The sequence below is a fragment of the Accipiter gentilis genome, chromosome 26, assembly GCF_929443795.1.
Source record: "Accipiter gentilis chromosome 26, bAccGen1.1, whole genome shotgun sequence".
Lineage (NCBI taxonomy): Eukaryota > Metazoa > Chordata > Aves > Accipitriformes > Accipitridae > Astur > Astur gentilis.
The window spans coordinates 17,640,977-17,663,649 of NC_064905.1; the positions used below are offsets into that span (position 1 = coordinate 17,640,977).

Consider the following 22,673-nt stretch of genomic DNA (forward strand, 5'->3'; position numbering starts at 1 on the left):
CGGGGGCGGGGCCTCTCCTCCAGGGAGGCGGGGCCTCTCTAGGGGGCGGGGCCTCTGCCATCTCCTCCGTGCCTGTCAGCAGCTGGGCTCTTTCCTCCTCCTCCTCCTCCTCCCCCCCCCCCACCTCCGCTAGGGGGCGGCCTTTAGTCTACGCCAGCCCGCTGTGCTGTGCGTCTGACGTCACGCCGCGCAGAAGCCGCGAGACGGGGGGGGAGAGAGAGAGAGAGAGAGAGAAGAGGAGGAAGCAGTTTCTCCGCGCTCGGTCGTGGCCGCCATTTTGTTTGTGTGCGCAGGGCGGACACGGGGCTTGCTCGCCTTTTTTTTTCCAGCTGTAAGTGGTGCAGGCGGCTTTCTTCCTCGGGCTCTTTTCTTCTTCCCTTTTTCCCCTTACGTTTCCAGGGGGCCGAAGCGGAGGGGGCGGGGAGGGTTGCGGGAGGCCGGCGGGGGGGGAGGGAGACGGGGACCTGCTCGCGTTGTCTCCGCAGCCCGGGGAGCAGGATTAGCGTAGAGCCCTTCGTGAGGGGTTGATTGAGGAGGTGTTAAGGTGAGAGGAGGGATCCTCGGTACAGGACCCCGCCGGTCAGGGTTTCTTGTGGCGGAGGGAGCCTCTGCGGAGGTGCGGGGGGGGGGGGGTTGGGCCGGGAGGGTGGGGGGCAGAGCTGGGGCCTCGTATGCTGGGGAGTATTTTCGGGGTGGGGGCGGCCGCGCAGGTCGGTTATTCAGCCCAGCCTGCACGGATGGCAACGGAGACGAGCCCTTCCTACTGCACCCCCCCCCCCCCCCCCCGCCCCGGCTCCAGAGGCTTCCCGAGGGAAGAGCGTCGTGGAAGTGGAATTCGTGGCCGTGGGTTGGGGTGGGGGTGTTTTCTGTAGGACCTGCTCCTGCGTGTCTGTACCCCAAACGCGCAGATAGGCCTGGCCCGGCGGACTTTGGTCATCGGAAAGGAGTAAGCCTTTGACCTCCTCCAATCCGTAGAGCCTGCCAAGTTTTCGAGGACAGACATTTAGAAATTGCTGTGTAGGCAGCTTACGGCAGGACATTTGTGGCCTTCCCGAGGCGTTTTATGTATGGATCTTTTAAAAAACGTCCGTGGCTCCTGTTTGAGAAACCTTATGGCAAAATGTGGGAGTGAAAACGGCCTGTGATATGAATTAGGACCACATGCTATAGGAATGCATATGTTCCTGTCAGCTGTCAGTGTTACATAAGTGCTTCGGTGCATAAATTTAGAGGGAGTGCATAATAGTCCAAAAATCTTAAGGTGGCTCCTACTGTAATGGATTGTGGCTACTTCGGGCCTGCACAGAGCAAATCTAAAGTTTCCTCCTCATTTGCATTTACTTGGCTCCTCTAGGGACAAAATTTGCAGCTTCCATCTTAATTCCAGTAATTCTGTGTGCATTTGAGTGTAGTTAAGCAGCAGTTAGTCTTCAACTAAATCTTTTCTCTAGTTTTCTCTGTCAAATGTCCGTCCTTCCACCCCTAGGCCTCTGTCTGCAGAACACTTTAATGGGGATTTTATTTGGCTATTTGTCCACTATAGAGCTTTAGTGTAGCCTGCCTTCTGCCAAATGCAGGGGGAAAAAGGAGGGGGGCGATCATAAGTAAAATCCTTAATTCCCCTCTAACTGAGTGTGTGTGGGGAACTCTTCACCTCAAAAGCAGAATAACTGAAACCTGAGTGTGTTTCATAATTTATGTAGGTTGAAAATAGAGGAAAATGGCTTTGGTGCTGGGTAAGAAGAGAAATTCAGGCATGTAAATGAAACACTACTTGGTTTTAATTTTGTCTTGATCCTTCAGGCATTTTTGTTTGTCATTTGGTACATTAGTATTTTTATTTCTTATTAATGTATCAAGTGAATACTTTTTTTTTCAAGACCTAGATCATGACTGACTCAAAGGGTGTACTAGTCGCTTATTTTAGCACAGTTTGTTGCTCTGTTTGTATTGTATTTGTATTTGAAAAATACATATCTGTAAGAAACGTTGGTGCAGGTGTCTATTGTGTTTGGGTTTTTTGAACTACCAGCCTGTCACAAATGTTTATGCAAGTATCAGAAAACCTCTTTTTCAGAACAGGCTTGCCATTTACATGTTCTAAAAGTTACCTTCTTAGTGCCTTCAGTTGGTATGGAGGCAGCCAATGTCGTTCTGTGCAAAGTGACGCAATCACGCCTTTTTTTAGTACTATCTTTGTTTCCAAATGATTTTTCTTGCTGTCACCGCTTACTATGGAAACTTTTTCTTGTCCTGTGTTAGTTCATTCTTCAGAATATACTGAGATAGGTAAGCTTATACTTATTTTCAAAAACTCCTGCCAAAGAAGAGTAAACAAATAATGGTTGATTTTTGTTACACTCTTAATTCTACAGCTGTGCTTTACTTTCCTTTTTTTTTTCAGTTGTGCATGTACCTGTTTGAACACAGAATTCCTGCATATAACATCCAGCAACGGAAGCTGGTGGGTTTTGTCTTTGGCGAATCAGCTGAATTGTAAAACACCTGCATACTTGCATGCTAATAGGGTTCAAAAATTGTGGCTTGGCTCACAGTACTACAGAGTTATGAATATACCAGAGTTCACTGTGACTTGCTAAAATTTTAAAAAGTGTTTTGTTTAACAGTGATCTGTAAATAGATTTGTGAGAATTTTTAGACTCATTTTACATACTTTCATATAGTAACTTACGTACAGTATAGTACGAAGAACTAAATCCAGGTTTTGTTGGAGAGGATGTTTGAAGATTAAGGTCTCCCCCAGAAGACTCTTTAAGGAAATGACTCTATTTAGTCACTTGAGAGTTTATTTAAAACAGGCTTTCATGACATGTTTGGAGCTATTAAGTGAAGATGAGTTGGCCTATTTAATCTTGATTTGTGTTTCATAACAGTGTTAGGATGAGAAAGCTGTGTCTACACGCCAAACCAAAACAGTATGTGGGGGAAGCTGAGGAAAAATAATTATTTGAGGAAATGGTTCTTTCTAGTTCTGTTGTATTTGATCAAACTACAGTAGTTGACTTGCATCCACAAATACCAGTGTAATACTTTTGTCTTTTATGTGTTTTTGTTGATTTATTTGGTGTTTTTTTTAGTGGCAGATGCGGCATTCAAAACAATCTCATTGTCCTGAATGGGACGACCGAAAGAGCTGGGATCAAAGAAAGCACAGCAGCAGCCGTAAGCGCAGGAAAAGGTCCCACAGCAGTGGACAAGAAAGCAAGCACTATAAACCAAATCACTTTTCAGAAAGGTATAAGACTGAATTGAGTAGCACTAATGTTTCTTATCATGTCTAAAATAAATACATCTTAGGGATAAGAGGTTTTAAGTGCCTAAAGCTGGCAATTCCTTAAAGTTTGGCTCACTTAAGACAAGCTTAAGAGGTAGATGGTTTTGTTAACACAGTACCTGAACCATTAAATAGAAATTCTTTAATAAAAACAAGTAAATGTACTATTTTGTTTCACTGTTGTCAGTTAAGTATTGGTATTGAATACATTCAATATTAAATTTCAAGTTAAAAGTATGCCTTTTCATTTGCTTAATATGAACAAAAGGAAGCGAGGGTTTTACTTATTTAATGCAATGGTAAGTATGAGTTTCTCTTACTACTTTGGAGGTGATTTTCTTTTTTTTTCCCCACATTGGTTTTACTGGAAAGATGTGTTTTTTCTGCTTTCTCTTTGAGAGCAAGAGCCCATGGAATTCTTTTAAGAGCTCATACTCATGCTTATAAAATGCTGGAAGGGGTAGGTGTACAGTGATATGGAGGCTCTTTGCCTCAGCAGTTTTCTTAAAGGTTTTTTTTCTGCGCAGAAGATCCTTGATCCAGATACTCTCTGAGGGTTTTAATGTTTAATGCAGAGCACTAAGAACAATGCTGCTTCTCTCAGTCTCCAGGCTTCATTTTTCTTTTTTAGCACTTTGAGCTTTGAAAGCACAGAAGGGGGATTATTGCTGTGTCAAGAGTGTTTTATCCTGTGACTTCGGAGATTGTACTTGAGTTGCTCAGTATATTTTAGGAAGTGTTTCTCCTTTTTGAGTCTGAGTTTCTTATTTACTGTGCAAACTGTGGACAGATTATATATTGTTCATGTGGATGGCTGCTGTGTATTTGAGACTGACCATGTTGTTAGATTCCTAATAAAGTAACATCAAAAGCTCCGTTATTTTTGGGGAGGGAGTCAATTAGAAAACATTCTTGGTGTAAAGACAGATACTATGTAACTCTGTAACTCAGCTCAAGTCACTTATCTTGTTGGAACCTCAAGTTTTTGAAGTGGAGAACATTCACTTAAAATATATTTTCAGTCATTATTTGGACGATAGAACCATAAATGAAAGAGACCATCATGACCGGAGATATGTTGAGGAATACAGAAATGACTTCTGTGAAGTATATGACCACAGGCATTATCACAGAGACTATGAAAAGAGTCACCATCATCACTATAGCAAATCCTCTGGTCGGAGCAGGAAAAGTAGTCATAAAAGGAAGCATAAGAGACATCATTGCTCCAGTCACCAATCGCATTCGGTATGAGTAATTTTTAACTTTATTATTAATGAATTAGTGGTAATATACTTCTTAAGTGAGTGCTAGAACTTCAGTTCCTGGTCACAGTACTTTAAGAAATACTGTATTATTAAAAAAGGATTTGTAGTTGAGTCCATTTGTGAGCATATGAATATGTTCTTACTTGAGACTTTTGGATCAGTGTTGGGTGGGGGTGGGATCAGTACTAGTTGTACAATGGGAACGTAGGTGGCCAGTAGTTAAGATCACTGGGCTTAAACTGAAAAATGTTATCTCAAAGTTGAAAACAGGTTAAGTATCCTATTTCAAAGTACAGTTGTCACTTTCTAGTTTTACAGCATAGTGAACTATGTTTTTTTCAGGTAGACTGAGTTACCATACATCCTGTTACTAAAAGTAATTCAAGTGACATGCCTTTTTAATGTAAGCTTAATTGGAACTATGAAATGTGCATGTCTGGTAAATTGATACGAACAAGCTCTACAGTTCTACACCTGATTCCAGAAAACTTTTGACAAGCCAGGTGCCTGGCTAATGGCAGCTAATGTCTTACTGAAGATGGGATAAGTTTGCTGCTTGCCTTCTTTGAGGGCATGCTCTCTGAATTTCTCAGTATTGGCATGATGCTCACTGATACATCTTCAGCTCCAGGTGTTTTATGTCACATTTCTGCAATAGAAAACAGCAAGCTGTATTAGATTATACAGTGCAAATTAAGGGCTTCAGAATAATTTTTCTTCTCTCTAAATGTGAGGGAAGTAAAATTACTTGATATTTTGTTATGTTTAGATTATATAAAGTGTATGTTTTAAAAATAGAAACATTTCACCTGACTGTAAGCTTAGATTTGTAAATAAATACTGTTTTTTCGCTATTTGTTAGCAAAGTATTAGAAATAGTGATGTTGCATTCTTAATCTGTCTTCAGTTAAGCCACTGTTTGAGAGACAAAATTGTGTTGTTTTTTCTGTTGCTTTATCACTTTAAGTATTTATCTGAAAATCTGTTCCTTGCCATGTTTTTCTTCTGTAACATAAACTGTGCCCTGTGAATTTCTGGGGACTGAATTTGAAATTGCTCCTGCCAACTGTTCGTGGCCTGGTGTGTAACTGAATGCCTGAATATCTCCCCGCTGAATGAATTGCGTATTCTGCCCTGAATTCACTCTGATATATTGATTGGCTGGACGATCTTGGTGCCGTTTCCAGAAGAGTCACCGAAGGAAAAGATCCAGGAGTGTAGAGGATGATGAGGAGGGTCACCTGATCTGTGAAAGTGGAGACGTTCTAAGAGCAAGATGTATAGAACATTTTTCAACACTTTTTAAAAACTTTTCAGCAAAAAATCTGTTTAGAATAGTATGTCAGAGGAGGGGGGCTAAAGAAATCTTCATTGCTCTTTTTGTTCTGTTTTTTTTGTGCTTTTTTGTTTTTTTGCATATCTTCTTTTCTGTAGAGTATAAATACTGTGTTCAAAAAGTTCCAATTAGTAAATGAACTTGAATCTTGAGATTAGAACAAGAGATAGTTTTTTGGCTAACTGTTTCATGACACCTGTCCAATAAAATAATGCATTCAAATGCTGAGCTTTAAAGTAATTATGCTTTTGTAATGACACATTTTTAAATCTACGTTAATAATGTTCATTCTTGTTTAAGTAGTTTTATAATTCTAACTTGTGTTTGTTCTTTCTAGATGAAATTGTTGCAACTTTAGGAGAAGGAGCTTTTGGAAAAGTAGTGGAGTGCATAGATCATGATATGTAAGTGTTGGTCAGATCTTGTGACAAAAGACACTACTTAGCATTACTAGGTAGATGTCATCTGCTTTTTTAAAGAGGGAGAACTATGTTTTCCTTCATTATGTTTTTCTCTTGGTTCTACAAGTGCTGTTGCCATAACTAGAGAATGTGAGGGTATGTAAAGAGTACAGAATTGATTTGGGAGACTGACTCGCAGAAGGTGATGCAGCAAGGTGCTGAGACAGTAGTTTTGCTTCTTAGTGGAAGCAATTGCTTGGAATTGGTCAAGCTGTGTATTTCTTTCCTCAGTCTCCCTAATCAGAATTATCCTTTGAATTCTTTTGAATGCACAATACTCCAGTATCCAGTCCTTTTTGGTGGAATGATTACTTACGTGTGATGGCGTGTTTGGTGGAGGAGAAGAAAATTATTGTATTTCCACCACTTTTGTATGTGCTAGGAGTTTTAAACAGTTAGTAAATTCATGTTATTTTAGCCATGTGTTTTATACCTGCAGTTCTGTGACATGGTTCTAGTATTTTTTTCCTCTGACTTTGGTTTCTTTGTTCTGTCGTTTCACAAATCTGTTTGGGAGCTTGAGATTGTGTTGTGAGGACAGACAGTATTCTTAAGTCATTAAAATCTAAATAGCTCTACAGAGACAATTTAAAAATTGTCTGAGTGAATGGGATAGGACAAACTGTGTATTTGTGTTCCATTTAAGTAATAGCCTTAGAGTTTGAATGTTACCCTGAGTGCAGGTGGGTTTTTCCACTAGCACAAAGTACTGGGAATCCAAACTTCAGAAGTTACTCAATTCCCCTGATTCCATAGGAGCACTGGAAAAGAGCCAGAACAAATTGTCCAAGTTGCAGGAAAAAATGTCAAATTTTTGCAGTACTTTCCTCAAATGAGAATTTTGCATTTTTTTCAATCGTCTTGCAGGTGGATTCCTGATGTTTATTCTACCGTAGATGAGATAATAAGACCGAGAAGTAGTTAATGTAGTATATACTATGAGTATTTGACAAAGGAAAGATGAGTATTACATTTCTTGATAAAAACAGTTCTGGTTAAGTGCAATGTGCTCAAGTCCAAATCCCCTTATCTAACTCATTCTCAATGACCTTTAATCTCCCTGTGTTTCTTCTATTAAAATTGAGCTGCTTTGGGCTTGTAGGTATTTAACAATAATTGATTCAGTTTGTGATGCTTTACTTTCTTTTAAAGGAGAGGAATGCATGTAGCAGTTAAAATTGTGAAAAACGTTGGTAGATACCGGGAAGCAGCCCGTTCAGAAATACAGGTGTTGGAACACTTAAACAACATGGATCCAAGCAGCACTTTGTAAGTATAAAATTAGAATAGTCAGCATACTAAGGATTTGTGGAAGATAATTATTCAATAAATTGAGTTTTCTTTTTTTTTCTTTTAATTTCTTTTTTAAGCCGCTGTGTCCAGATGCTGGAATGGTTTGATCATCATGGCCATGTTTGCATTGTTTTTGAGCTACTGGGACTTAGTACTTACGACTTTATTAAGGAAAACAGCTTTCTGCCATTTCATATTAATGACATTAGAAATATGGCTTATCAAATTTGCCAGTCTATAAACTGTAAGTAAATCTCAATACTATTATGAAATATTTTCAGGGGGATTGGTTTGGAGGGGGGGGGGTGTTTGATATTTATTTTTTTTCCCGTTAGGAAATTAATGTATTAATTATGGAATACTGTTCTCTTTTTTCCTTGTAGTTTTACACCATAATAAACTAACTCATACTGACTTAAAGCCTGAAAATATCTTGTTTGTGGAGTCTGATTACATAGTGAAGTACAATGCCAAAATGGTAAGTTTGTTCTTTGTTTCTCCTAACTTGAATTGGGCTACTTCTGTCTTCATTTGCACTTTTCTTAAACAAAACAAAAAAAAGTATGTGAGGAAAGGTCAAGTGATAGAGTTATGTTCCTTAGAACTTTTTTTTTTGTGCTCTTAGAAGTGTACTAACTTTCTGCCAAGTGAGTAACTTTGTTCCGATTCAGACAAAACTGTTTTCATTTGATCACTGGTTAAGTTCTTTGCTGTTTAATGAAGTTCTGGCATTCATAGGGAGCATTGTGTTAATGGCTTTGAATTTAGCCAATTTTTTTCCTTCATATTTCTTAAGCCATTTGAATCCCTTTCTTTAAAGCATCCCTGTGTTTTGAGAGGATCTTTCTTTCCATCTGATTACCCTGGAGTTTGAAGTGCCTGTCAGTTTTGCAGTCCTTTGCTTAATAGCTAAGATGAATTTTCTGTTTGTCATCAACATGTGATGTTGATCATTAGGCAGTGTTATAATTGGCATGGGCCCTGAATAGGATTGTTCTTGACCAGTGTCTTCCTTTTAAATCTAAGAAAACATAAGACACAGCATTAGGGCAAGAACTTGTCTGCACAAACCACTTCTAACACTTGCAGAAATACAAGTTTCTTTTCAAGTTGCTGCTCTTTTTTCAAAGTATAAAAACTTCTTAGAAACAGAAATGCAGTATGGACTTCACTGCCTCTGGTTTATGCATAAGGCTTGATTTTATTTTTTTATTTTAGAGCTACAATTATATAAATGAGTGTATGCACCAATGGACAGAAAAAAAATGAGACAGAGAAGACAATTAACTGAAGTTAACTTGAAGGTTAACAACAGAGGGAAGGAGCTCTGTTACTGTGGGAAAGGTCTTTACTCAGCTGTTCTGAGTATTCAGATTAAATTGCTTTGTTACCAGCTCCTCTTTCTTGGAGCTTGAGCTGAAGAGGAATTGATGTATTTGGAAGGAGTGTTTGTTACATAGATTTAGTTTTTAGCTGTTTATGTTAACTGGTATTTTGAAGATGAATAAAGATAATGTGATGAATACCTTTTGCTTAAGCATGCTTTTGAAAAATTCTAACGTACAGCGTTTTTATTTTCTTGCAGAAGCGAGATGAACGCACTTTAAAAAACACAGACATCAAAGTTGTTGATTTTGGAAGTGCAACTTTTGATGATGAGCATCACAGCACATTAGTGTCTACAAGACATTACAGAGCTCCTGAGGTTATTTTAGGTCAGTAAAGACTTATAAACCACCTGACAGTTAATTACAGTGCACTCCGATGGCTTGACTTCGTGAACTGGAGTAGTTGCTCATGTTTCTAATAATCCAGTCTTCTCTCACAGATGGTGGTGTTAGAATTCTTGAGAGTAAACAGTAAAAGAAACAGTCTAAAAACGGCGGTCCAAACATGTTCCTTTCCCACTTTCTCCCACCAAGGTTTGGGGAGGGGTGTCAGAGGGGGAAAATGGGCATACGCTTTGTGGATTACAGATTTTAAGAATATATTAAAAGGTAAAACATAAACTTTGCCTATTTTGCAGCACTGGGATGGTCACAGCCTTGCGATGTTTGGAGTATTGGTTGTATTCTAATTGAGTATTACCTAGGATTTACAGTGTTTCAGGTATGTACATAAAGTTAAATTGTAAATTTTTGTTACAGACTACTGATTTTGGTCTTTTAATGAGTTGTACTTAACTGTTACTGTAAAAGGCATAACCTCACAGGCTTTTTAAGGATTATATAGATGAGATTGCAAAGTCAGCATGCATGTAGGAAAATGTGATGTTTTGGATATATCCTTCAGACTACTTAAGATGATCTGTTCTGGCTTTTTGGATGATGAAGCCTGTCTAGAGTCTGAAGATGCTGCTGGAATTAAGAGTAAAGAAAACATACTCGTACAAAACTTGGTTTATGACCTCTGTTGTTCACAGGCTATCGTAACTTCAAAAGTGCTATATAACAATTTGCATTGCATAAACTGTTTTTAAAAAATTTAAGGTGATAATGTATAAAGGTACTGTGACGATACTCCAGCAAACATCTTGTTTGCAAATGACTCTGGTTACCAAGTGGCTGAGAGTAGAAAAATGTGATAAGTACATTCATTGCTTTTTCCAAACAGACGCATGATAGTAAAGAACACTTGGCAATGATGGAAAGGATACTAGGGCCTCTGCCAGCTCACATGATCAAGAAATCCAGGTAAGTTTGTTATAGAATTTGTCTAATATTTTGCTATTATAAGAAAAATTTTTGAAGTTTACATTGTTAACTGTGAGCTCCTGAAGATCAACAAAGAAGCTTCCAGGCTTCTTGTTACCAATGAGTCTACCGCAAGAAATTGTGACAGATTTAAGTGGATTAATGAGTTGACAATAGTCCTCTCTTTTCCGGTTTTAGTCTGAGTTGCCAGCAACCAAACTGCCAGCCTCTTGAATAGTAACTTGAGTATGAATGTTCTTAAGTTTTTGAAGCTAAGCTTGGTATGGTCACCAGAACAGTATTAGACACTCATTTTTCTGTAAACTGTGAGAGTAAAGAACATGCTGTTATCAGAAGATTTATATTGAGAGGAAAAAGAGGGTCCTGTCTTGCTAATACAGTTGCCAGCCTCTTCCACTGTCCCTTCATATCCCTCAGACGTGCTTCAGAGATCTTTCTCTCTTCATCAAAGATAACTACATGCAGCAGAAGTTTGCCACTTGCATTGCAAGGAGAAGCAGCCTGTACAGGGTTCTGCCCTAGCCCCCATATATCCAAAATACAGAGCATGTGAGATTTGATGGTCCATTCTCTTTCTGAAATAAGTTGTCCTCTTGCCAGCTAATCTAGATAATCCTGTAACTCGTGTTATAGTGGAATTCCAGTAATCTGGGTTGGGTAATGTATTTGGTTTATTACAGTTGTCCAGCTGATTCCTAATGCATTTTGAAAAACAAGAAAAAACTTAGCTGTAATTGGAATAGAGTCAGGTAGTATTTAAAAGATAAAATGCTACTTACATAGCAGTGTTAATGTGATGCTGAGGTATAGATTTGTCAGAACTTTTATTTGCACTGGTAGTCTTGTGTATTTCAGTACATTTTTAAAAGAGCTTTGGGAATATCTGATGTAGTTAAATGGTTGCTAACCACTTAAATTCTGCAGATTTTATAAGAAATGTTTTTTAAAAGTTGATAGATTGGCAAGCTGTCTTTTTGTTAGTAGCAGGTGAGACCAAGTTGTTCTCTTGGAACACCTGAAAGCATCCATCTCTTTAAATGTCAATAATGGAAAATAGGTTTTCAGTGGCTTCTTTGTTGATGGGAATACTGAAGGACATGTTTTCTACATATTGTGACAGTGGTGATATGAAAGCACCAGGTCTCTGAATAAATACTAACTAAAAGAGATGTTAGCTCCCAAATGCAGAGGGATATGCAGGAACACTTTTATGGTGTTGCAGAACTTCCCAGAAAAGCATCTGCCCACTTTATGCACTGACACTATCTTAAAATTTTTGTCATGCAGAAAGCATTATTTTCACCACGACCAATTGGACTGGGATGAACACAGTTCTGCAGGACGATATGTTAGGAGACGCTGTAAGCCTTTAAAGGTAGGAGACAGTATTTTTATTATTTTGTTAGATTTGCAGTTGTGAAAGATCTCTCTAAAATACTTCCTTTCCTTTTCTTTCAGGAATTCATGCATTGCCAAGACAGAGATCATCAGAGTCTCTTTGACCTTGTTCGCCGGATGCTGGAATATGACCCAGCCAAAAGAATCACTCTTGATGAAGCCTTGCAGCATCCTTTTTTTGAACCATTAAATAAATAAATAAATTCAAAGATCTCTTATGCTTCTTCAGGGAGATTTCCTAGACTGTGTCAGTCCACAGAGATTGCATGAAACTTTTGTAAACTTTAAATTATTTTGTACAGTTAAGTCTGTAAATATTTACATATGTTTTGTATAACTGTTATGTTTACCTTGTTGAAGAGTTGTAGTCTTATGAGTATCAAAGTGAAAAATAAAAGTAATTTTCATTTTTGAAAATTTTTTCTTTGCAACTGTCCCTCTCTCCTTTTGCAGATAGGGCTAGTTAAGCATCTGACTTGAGGTGAGGAGTCTGTGGGCTAGCTGAATGAGTTTTGAAAACAAATGTTTTCTAACTAGCTTCCTTTTATTAGTCATAAAGAAAAGATTTGAAGGGTTAAGGCTACTTAATGGTGCTGTATAGTACTTTGTGGTAGCATTCCGAAACATGGTTGAAAATGGTGTATGTTCTAAGTAGGTATCTCTTTTGTGGGTCACCTTTTTCCCAGATATTCTGTTTAACAGCATGCGTCGTGCTCTGGCTGGCTAATTAGTCTCTGGAAACTTGTCTGATGCTTTCAGTGTTAGGTATTTATAGGTAATCCTTTTGCTAAGGCCTGAAAAGTAATATTTCATATTTTCAATATTGTTTTGAGTCATTGAAGATCAGCATTTTCATGATAAAATTTTCAGAAGGATTGTACTGCTCCTGGAGAAAAACACAGGGAAATACTATGTGCCACAGAATTGTGGCATATTTGAGCCCTTCTCTTGCTATAGTAACAAGATCATTCTGAAGTCTTCAAATATGTATTTCTGTGGAGCTTGATCTCTAATTACTGATAAATTGGGTAACCTTGGCAACCGAGAAACACTGTCTTAACACAGGAAGGAGGAGGATGGGTTCTCGGTTGCGACTGCTGAACTTGGGTGCTCAGTTTAGAAGAAAATTGCCCTACTTTCCAAGTGTCATTAATGCACTTTGGTCATTTGTGCTCATCCATGTTTATGTTTTCGTGGTCTTGTTCAATGCTCTTTTAATCCATTTGACACAGCATGGATGGCTTGCTGAGCCGGAGGAAGGGAAGCTTCCGTGGTAGGGTTCGTTCTGGCTGTCGGTGTAGATGCAGTAGGCGAGTTTTGGCCATTTATTTTGGTCCTGACTTTACCATGCAAGCCTTTCTTAAGAAAGGAAACAGTAAATTGTTTCGGCTCCACAGGAGCCCGACTTAAGGTTTTGTGCTTGCTGAGTAAGTCCTCATGCACAGTAAGATTTTTAGCTGATGTCCTTGTTCCACTGATGTGGAGGAGGCTTAATTTGCAAGAGGCTCCAGACATGCATATCTCTGACTTGGGGGTAGAAAATAGCTGCGACAGGCTTTGAAAGCTTATCTTCTGTAACCAGTGCCACCTCCTGTGCTTGATTATATCTCATAATAGACACCCCCCTGCCTAGGGCGTTGATGTTCGCATCATTGTTTCTTCTCTGCGTGACAGTTGGTACCATCCAGGTCACCTCGCTAGGACTGAGGAGGACGGGAGTGCGTTCCTTCCCCTGCTCCTTCCCCCAGTACTTTCTGTCCCACACCTTCAGAGGCAAAGCAAGGACTTGGCTGAGCCTGTTGGCTAAGCAGTGCAAATCAAAGGCAGATGGGGGGCGGGGGGGGGGGGAGTTTATATGCTGCTGTAACTATAAAACTGTAGCTATAAAACAGTTCTATCAAAATTAAAAAGGGAAACATTGCGTATTCTTGCTTAAGGAGTAGTTCTAGCCTTTGTTAACATAGTTACTAAAAGGCATTGCACTTGCTGAAGGAGGTATATGCTAGGAAAAAAATACTTATTACAGAAACCTGTTCAAATTCACTTTCCTTCTCCCAGTAATCTTAAAAAAGAAAATAAAATCGCACTATCACGATTAATACGGCACCTGCAGCGAGGTGCCAAGTAGTTTCGCAGGCCTTGCAGCACGTACAAAAGTTCTAGTTTGCAGGGGCAGGCATCCAATGCAGCGCAGAGCTGTTGGCACTTGAGCACCAGCCATGTGCCGGGGGGTCTGTCTTTAACAGGTCTGGTTTCTCCTCTGAGCTGCCCTCAGTGGTCTTGCCTTTACCAGGGAAGAGATTTTTCTGCACGCAGACCTCCCCACCCCGTTGTCTTGTTAGTGCATGAGTGTAATCGGGGTAGTTTGTAATCTTTATGTGTTTGGATCAAGCTAATGCTAAGTGCCTGTAGCTGTTGGTAAATGATGTAAGATCCATTCACCTCTTTCTCTGCACTTCAGGTTTTTAGCAATTGTACCTTCAAAGTACGGCCTGTAAATCTTGGAACGGTTCATCCAGGCAGACCAGCGCTATGCGTTTCCATAACGGGTCGGTTATACATTTTACTAAATGTGGATGATGGGACAAAATAAAGCTGTCTTTCAAGTGAACAGAGCAGGCTTTGTCTCTGAAGTGCAACCAGCGTACGAGATCCAGAACTTCAGAAGCTGAGCAGGGCAGGGGAAGAGTTGAGCTGGGTGTCAAACTTCATAGGAGAGGGGTTAGGAGTTCTGGGGCAGAGGGCTTAGCTGCCACAGTAGTGATCGGTCCTTCCTCTCGTTAAGCTTTCTGGGTATCTCGGTTGTAAGGAGGGCTCGGGTCACACGGACACGTTTTAGGACAAGCTCCCCCAGAGTGACAGTACTACGCACGTGCGATCGGATCTTGTAGAGCTTGCGAGCAAAGTCTTAGCAGGCTCATAGGAAGGAGAGGGGGGAGAAGAAGGTAAGGAAAAGGTTGCTCAGGAAAACCTGGAGTTCTCTCCTTCGTATCTCCAGGCAGGTGGAGGAGAGCACGAAATCGTTGTTAGCAGATGCTACGGCTGTGCCCGGCTAACTGGTTTGCAAATAGTGGCTACAAAAAAGCGGTGCATATATCCACCAGGGCAGTCTAGGTGCGTGCATGGGTGTGTTTCATTAACGAACTCGCGGGCTACTGCCACCTTCTAACTGTCCTAGGCTTCACTCGTCTACTCCAGGAGTAAGAATTACTCCTAGAAGGGCAAGTTCTGTGGCCGGGAGGCAAAGAGTGCATTTGGGTTTTGCGGGCTGTGTGCTTGGAGCCTAGACAGGAATCAAGTTCTCCAGGGACAGCTTACCGGCGAGGTGAGAGCTGAGGTGCTGCAGGCTGTAACAGCGAGGAAGTTTGGCAAAATCCGGGGCTGCTTCGTGCTGGTGGAGGAGCGGAGCTGCTCTCATTCAAAGGCTCCCTAAGGCGGACGGGGCTCTTTGATAAAGCGGGGCATTCACAAGGCGCGGGGCCAGACCGCTGGGCTTTGCGGAGGCAGGTCCCTTCCCTAAACCAGCTCCCTCTCCGACCAGGAGCACCGAAACAACAACAACAAACCACCCCAAACCCTTGCCGCCTCTCCGAGCAGAGGCGAGCCCGTTTCCCAGCTCCGTACCCCCCCCCCCCCCCCACACACACACACCCCCGGGAGAGGGGCAAGGCTGCCCGCTCGCTGTCCCGGCTGGTTGTTTTTTTTTTTTTTTTGGGGGGGGGGGGGGAGCCCGCTCCGGCCGCCCCGACCCCGCTGGAGGGCGCCCGGCTCCGCGGCCGCCCCCCATTCCCCCCCCCCCCCAGGGCTCGCCTCTGCGGAGCTCCCCGCACCCCGGAGCGGCTCCACCGGGGAGGGGACCGGCACGGAGAGGCGGAGCGGTCCGGCCAGCGGGGGTGGGATCCTCTCCGCGTAATCCCCCATGGAGGGGAGGAGGGGGGGGGGGGGGGGGAGCGGCGGAGCCGCGCTCGGAGCATCCCCCCTTCCCCAGCGCGGGGGAGGCAGCGGGGGGGGGGGGGGCGCCGCTACCCGCCCCCCCCACCCCCCCCCCCCCCCCCCGCTTCCTCCGTTTAAGACCCGGGGCCGGCGGGGTTGAGGGGAGGAGAGGGGCCGCTCCGCAGCTGCCGGCCCCATTTCGGCGGCGGGGGGCGCGTCGAGGCGGGCGCTGGATGCGCCGGCGGGGGAAGGCGGGCGGCAGCCGGGCGGGAGCTGCGCGGAGCGCGGAGCGATGAGCGCGGGCAGCGGCTCCGCCGGAGCGGCGGGTCCGGCCACCTCCGCCCTCTGCCTGCTCCTCTCGCTCACCGCCGTGGCCGTCTGCCTGCTGCTGGGAGCCAAAACGGCGGAGCTGCAGGGACGGTTGGCCGCCCTGGAGGAGAAAAGCTCGGCCGGCCCCGGGCCGCTGCTGGACGCGCTGCAGCCCCGCGTGGAGCAGCTTTTCCGCGAGGTGAGTGGCGGGGCCGTCCCGCAGCGCCCACGGGGAGGGAGCTTCGGGCCGGGGGCCGCTGGGAAACCCTGCTCCCTTTTCCCGCACTTTGCCCCTTTTTTATTGCCGTTGCCGCCGACGGGACCGTGGGGGGCCGGTTAGAAGGGTTCTGAGAGCAGATCGCCCCAGGTGGGAAGGCGAGCGGTTGAATGGTCGAGAACCATTAGCGACTTCGCCGGCACGGGGAACCCGAGTGCTTAAATACTCTTTACCTTTGGATGTAATGGACCGTAATTTCCTTGCTGGAAGCTTACGAACGCGATCCCTCTTATCCGGACTGTCCAGCGCGGAGTAAGTATCGTGCGGTCCGGCAGCGCTCGACTGACTTGTGACGGGTAGAGGACACTGGCAGCCGGCTACTTCCCTTTCACTCCCAGGGTTTTCTGAAGTTACTCAGTAAAGATTTCTCTGCCGAAAGATTTCTCCTACGTGGAGAAGGATTGCCCACGCCGACGCCCTTCTCCGTAACTAAACCAAATCTCTGGGAGACGCTACGCTTGATCCCAGGGTTATGGTTTTTTCCCCCAGACTCTGGTGTTTAGGTTTGGGGCTCTTCACAGGCGAGGGGGACGGGGAGGGCTCCCATCGCTTGAAGGTCCCGCAGCTGGTTTGCTGGATGTGCGTGAACAGTAGTTCATAAAGCGCAGCGAGATTCACCGCGGCTTTCGGGGCTGCCGCAGGACGCTCCCGAGTGATCGATTCTGACATCTGGGGAAGGTTTTACGCTGGGATTTTATTAACGGCCTGACTGGGGTGCGAAACGTGGTGCCGCATTAAAATCGTTACAGCCGTGAAGCCTCAATCGTGCAAAAATGTATTTGCGCGCAGCGCCTTCCAGCTGTGAGCGGCTCTGGGGACGCGAGGGGGGGTGGAGGCAGCACCGAGGGGACGGGGAGACGATTCCTCGTGTGCGTGTTACTGTCGGAGTTTCAGTGAGGGTATCGCTGGCACCGCCGCAGCGTGTCCGTTTGGTTGCATCGATGTGCCTTGAGAAAAGGGAAACGTTAAAAAATGGGGTTTTGTGAAAACCTTGAATACCAGACCAGAGGGGTGCCCGTGAGGCGTAATCACAAAATCTAGTTAACGTCTTTTCTCCAGGCAGGAATTAGCCTGCCAGTCGTGGCAGTGGTTCTGTTCCAATTACTCCAATAAATGTGCTTAGCAATGGGAATGGTTTCCGTGGCACTGCCTAAGATCATGTGCAACCTCTTGCTGAGATTTAGTTAAGTGTGGAAAGCTTGTTTTGTACTGGGAACGCTCAGATGGAGATTGTACAGGGGAAAATAAAGCAAAACCACATAATTGGGTTTCTAATGCAAGAGTGAGCTTGTTGAAACATTGAGTATGACCAAACTTTTGTCAATACTGAAAGTAAATTTGGAAACGACTGGCAGATTCAAGGAATGCATGGTAGCGGTTGGGCTATCTGCTAATAGGCATTTTAAATGAACTTAGGCGATTATGTTAAAGTTTCAGACAGCGTCCGTTTCTTGACCAAACTCCTCTCCGTTACATAAGACCGCTCGCTCGTCGGGCAACTTCTGTCCTTTCTGTGCTTGAGAGTTTGTGGAGAGCGAGAGATTATTTCCATCACCATGAACATCAGCTGATGCCTGGGGTCAGGTTTTTTGTTAAATTCTGTGTTGGTCCTCCTTTGAAGTTTGCCACAATATTTCAGAAGTGAAACCAAAGCTCCATACGCTCTCTGTGCATGACCCGGCATACTTTGTTCTCTGCCACTACCCAGAAAGCATTAATCCGTATACCAATCTAGGGGTTTGCTGGCATAATTTACGGCAGAGCTGCATATGAAGAGCAGCAAATACAACACCAACGGGCTGGCTCTGTTCCCTTCAGTGTTGTTTAAAAGTTTGGCAAGTAGGAGAGGCTAGGAAATAATAAAGGAAGGGTGAGCGTGTAGTTAAGGCAATGAAAGCCAATGTGGACAACTAGGATTTAGTTTCTGGCCCTGCGACAGGCATCTGTCTAACTTTGGAGAAATTGCTGATTTTAATATGGCAGCACCTTGCCCTTCCCTTGGCTGTTCCTTCAGCGGGACGTGCTGCAGGGTCCTGCTTTGCTGCCCTCCGCAACGTTTCCAAGAGCGTGGTCCGAACGCGGCAGCACCTCCACTTGCTCTGTGTCAAAAGCCCCAGTTCAAAGCGTATGGTTTTCATACTGAAGGGAAAATGTTAACAGGAGGAGGATTGCAGAAGCATCCAGTTGTTGTAAACAAAGCTGGACCGTTTTGTTCACAAAGGATTTATTGTCCGCGGTAGGCAGAGAGTGTCCAGATTAATCGGTTTCATGACAAGAACAATTCAATGGGAGAACAGAGGACTCGCTCCAGGATTCAGATCTCCTCTGCTGTTCCCAGTGATGTCTGCTGAACTAAAAGGAAGGAAGAGCTTATTTTCATTTCCTCGAGCATCTTCATCATCCAAATGACTTTAAAAATAAACAGATAAAAATTGAGTGACTCTCTAACATTTAGACTGCAAGTGGCTGTCAGAAAAGTCTCTTTAGATACTTTCTTGCCACTTTTTCTCAAGGAAAGCATATGTTTTGCAGAAGGCAGCTGGATCGTTCTGGTATTTATACTTCCCTTAGGGCAACTTCTCTGTCAGGTCCTGTGAAACCCTGTTGATACTTTCAGGACCTCTTAGCATCACACCCGAGCAGCTGGAGAGGAATGCACAGGATTTCAACAACAGCTAAAACTACTTAATCCCCAGAATAAAAGGGAAAGAACCTAATTCACAGGTAGCCTAATTCCTGAATGGTCCACAGTGTTCAAATGTTTGAATGTAGACTGGGTTGTCAGCTGTATAAATTTCAAGTCTGAAAACCCTGAATTGAGTAAGTACTTTGAATTTCCTCTCTTTGAAATGGGGGGACTCCGGTTATCAGATTATTGGTTTCTCTCTTGGTAAATACTTTAGGTGAGACAGGGCATTCCTGGAGGACTGAGGGAACAATGATTGCGGGTGAAGGTGAGATGTTCCCACCCTTGCCGGGCTGCCCCAGCCATGAAGCGCTATGCCTGAGCTAATATAACTTACCTGTCATCAGGGCTTATTAACTTGGGCTTGGCAGCGTCCTAAATGCAGGCACGAACATTTTGGTTGGCTTAGAGAGCAGGCAGAGTGCGCTCACATCTGCCTGCAATATGCCACGTAGACATCGCTTTAGTTTGGTGAATTTTTACGGGTTCTGGTTGTCCCACTGATGAGTTTTTCACCTTCGAGATGGATGGAAACACTGGGCGGACCTGGGGGCGGGTGAGCACCCCGGTCTCGCTGGCAGTGCCCACCCCACCATCCTTCACCTCCTCATCCCTCTCCTAAAGAAACCTGTAATACTCCACGTGGCATGAATTTTAAGTATAAAATCAGCCAAATCAGGCCACATCTGTTGAGCAAATATCACCCTGCTATGCAAACTCCAGGGCATTTGGAAGCAGCTTCTCTGTCGGTTGCAGTGGGGCTTTCCCCGGGGCGTTTGCCCCGCTGTTGGGGCCGGCCGTGGCGGAGCAGAGGGGCTCTTTCTCCCCAGCACCGTTCCTGCCACCGAACGCGCCGAGACGATGCTGACGTCTGAACGCAGGACTTGTAAGAGCTGCTCAGGATGAATCCAGCCCGCGGTGCTTGGCTCAAGAGACTTTTGGGATGTGCAGAAGGAGTCTCTGCCTGCCCCGTGCGAGGGTTGTAGACTGGCCACTTGCTAAGAAACATTTAATATTTTGTGTCCTACTATAGCGTGGGGTGTTATCCAAAGCGGCTGAACGCAACAGGATGAAACTATTACCTCTCGCTGGAAGGAAGCGTGCTGGATGGTTTGGCTGTTGGCATGCACGCGCAGTCCGCATTTAGATATAATGTACTCTCTAAATGGCTATTTTTATTCCTCCTCCAAACAGAAACTGGGTGAAGGATTAGCAAAACTGCGGACGGCGAGAGAGGCTCCGTCAGACTGCATGTGTCCCCCAGGTAGGTGCAAACGTTCCGGCACGGCCAACGCCAGACTGCCCAGGAGCCGCCTGCTCGCTGGACCGATGCCCCTGAGCTCCTCCTCTTCTACCTTATATATTCCTCCGTATCAAGGAAAATGCGTTAAGAAGTGGGTTTTTTTTCCAAGCTGAAGCGCTCTGTTGTGCTTGAGACTGTTAACTTCTTCCATTGCCTTGCTTTGGCCTGTTTACAGATAAAGGAGTTTGAGGTTTGGACAAAAGCAACGTTTGGCTATAAGAATAAAAGAGCGAATAGCTTTACTCGGTTGTGAGCCCTGGGTGTTGGGCCAAAACAATTTAGAAGTAGTAACAAAATCACTGGGGCTTAATGCAAGTGTGATAATTAAAAGCTGCAGCCTCTCTGCCTTTTAGGAGGGTAGCGACTTCTCCAGCGCTGCCTTGCTGTATGAAAGCTGTCACTGATTGTTTAAATTTCCTCCCAGAGTTTAATGAACTTCTTAAACTGTCAAAACTTCCTGTTCTGCTGTGGAAGTGCATGCTCCTTGGAAACAATAAACAGCTTAGATTAGTTTGTAAAGGAATCTCATTTATAGAAATGCTCCATTAAGTGCTCTGCTGTCTTACTGAAAGGCATGAATGACTTTGGGCTGAGGCACTTCAAGCTTTCTCTCGTCTTCTCTCTCTCATCTTCTCTCTCGTCTTCTCTCTCGTCTTCTCTCTCGTCTTCTCTCTCGTCTTCTCTCTCGTCTTCTCTCTCGTCTTCTCTCTCGTCTTCTCTCTCGTCTTCTCTCTCCTCTTCTCTCTCGTCTTCTCTCTCGTCTTCTCTCTCGTCTTCTCTCTCGTCTTCTCTCTCGTCTTCTCTCTCGTCTTCTCTCTCGTCTTCTCTCTCCTCTTCTCTCTCCTCTTCTCTCTCCTCTTCTCTCTCCTCTTCTCTCTCCTCTTCTCTCTCCTCTTCTCTCTCCTCTTCTCTCTCCTCTTCTCTCTCCTCTTCTCTCTCCTCTTCTCTCTCCTCTTCTCTCTCCTCTTCTCTCTCCTCTTCTCTCTCCTCTTCTCTCTCGTCCTCTGTCTTCTTTTCACAGAAGTAGCAAAAGATGGGTGAAAGATGTGCAGTGCTTTGATGGGGAAGAGTGCATAGCCCTGTTACAAAGCCTTGCAAGCAGCAGATAGTTCAATTCTGGTTTTAAAGAAAAAACCAAATACTACATGTAGATGCACAATAGGCAAATGGGCAGTCACAATTTCTCCTGCCATCCTGGATACGAATCCTGCCAGAACACAGAGCGTTAGTGCATGCTCGCAGGACAAAAAAAGATGGACTTCTTTCCCTGTAAGATTATGTGTAATAACCTTGGAAACATTTCAGTAACGATGCTCTCAAATGTGCTGCTGCAGTTGTACTCACTGGTTTTCTAGTGGAAGGTTCCTGTGAGTGTACTGTATGCCGCACTGCCGTGTAACCAAACCCTGCCAGCTGAGACACAAATCACGCTTATTTTCAGCTCTTTGGACACCGGTGATCAAATTAGTTTTCTCCCTTCTGATGCGCAGACACAACCAAGTCCGTCAGCCTCACGGGGCTCTGTGGGCTGCACCTTGCTCCTGCCTGTGCAACTGGGGCACTACTGGTGTGCTTAAGCGGTCAAGAGGCTTTTTCCTTTGCTCTGCAGAAAGCAATTGGGATTGAAGAGGCTCCTTTGTGGCCAGGGAAGTCCCGATTCTGTTCTGGGTCACTGAGTTTGCTGGTTGCTGCGTTTGAGAGATGGGGAGACGAGACGGGGGGGAAGGTTTTCCCACGTGCTGCTGAAATACTTGTTTCAGTCATTAGTAACGAATGTCAAAGTAATTTGTGAGCTGAAGGAAGGAGAAGTGATTTCCTGGTGGGTAGGAAATGTTGCGGCATCGGTGGCTGCTCCTGGCTACCACCGCTGGGAGCAGAGCGCTGCGCTAAGGCGAGGATGTGCTGCCGAGCTGTCGTGAAGCCTTTCAGCTATTTTTGAGCAAAGCAAAGGAATCTTCACATGCGTTTCTATTTTTTCCTCTTTCTCCTGAAGAAGGCTGAATTGCTGTCTGCTCTGTAGTTAAAGAGTTTGGTCCGGAAGCATCCTGAGAGTTTGTGGCCCTCACTGGTATTTGCTGCAGGGCTACGCCAGGTTGCAAACTAACAGCTAAGCTTCAATTCGCCTCCGTGCACCAAAAAAGCAGCCCCTGGGGAAAAGAAAATCCCCCCATGGAGGGGACAGGGAGATGGGAAGACCCTGCCAGCCCTGCCGACGGGGATGCAGGGAGCGTGGCCGGCATCGGCAGCCCTGGCTGCAGCCCCGCTCCTGCTTCCCAGGGGCAGCTGGAAGCTGGTGGGTATCCTAAACGCCTGGGCTGGGGGGCTTTTCTCCTCCAGAAACCCTGCTAAACTGAAGAAAACTTCCTTTGTATCACAGGATTTAAAGCAAGCCCACCGAAG

At 44.4% G+C, this 22,673-nt stretch overlaps 2 protein-coding genes across 8 annotated transcripts in view; both read left to right on the forward strand.

Annotated features, from left to right (window-relative positions):
* Window positions 1–197: 197 nt before the first annotated feature.
* Window positions 198–12,182, forward strand: CLK4 (CDC like kinase 4). 7 transcript variants are annotated; one of them, XM_049829985.1, is made up of 14 exons: window positions 198–331; window positions 2,405–2,464; window positions 3,105–3,256; window positions 4,318–4,543; window positions 5,751–5,841; window positions 6,237–6,303; window positions 7,513–7,629; window positions 7,731–7,897; window positions 8,037–8,131; window positions 9,239–9,368; window positions 9,680–9,762; window positions 10,267–10,346; window positions 11,655–11,742; window positions 11,826–12,182. In XM_049829985.1, exons 2-14 carry the CDS (start codon window positions 2,411–2,413, stop codon window positions 11,961–11,963), a joined length of 1,488 nt encoding a protein of 495 aa, XP_049685942.1. In that variant the 5' UTR covers window positions 198–331; window positions 2,405–2,410; the 3' UTR covers window positions 11,964–12,182. The 7 variants fall into 7 exon arrangements, with proteins under 7 accessions (XP_049685942.1, XP_049685945.1, XP_049685940.1 ...); XM_049829983.1 differs by having other exon boundaries at window positions 199–331; window positions 3,099–3,256; XM_049829987.1 differs by lacking the exon at window positions 198–331 and adding an exon at window positions 784–2,289.
* A 3,787-nt stretch (window positions 12,183–15,969) lies between these two features.
* The window catches only part of COL23A1 (collagen type XXIII alpha 1 chain), a 192,699-nt gene continuing 185,995 nt past the window's right edge, over window positions 15,970–22,673 (forward strand). The window contains exons 1-2 of the mRNA XM_049830000.1: window positions 15,970–16,206; window positions 20,165–20,234. Of these exons, the coding sequence (XP_049685957.1) occupies window positions 15,991–16,206; window positions 20,165–20,234 (286 nt within the window). The 5' untranslated portion in view covers window positions 15,970–15,990. The remainder of the gene's footprint in view (window positions 16,207–20,164; window positions 20,235–22,673) is intronic.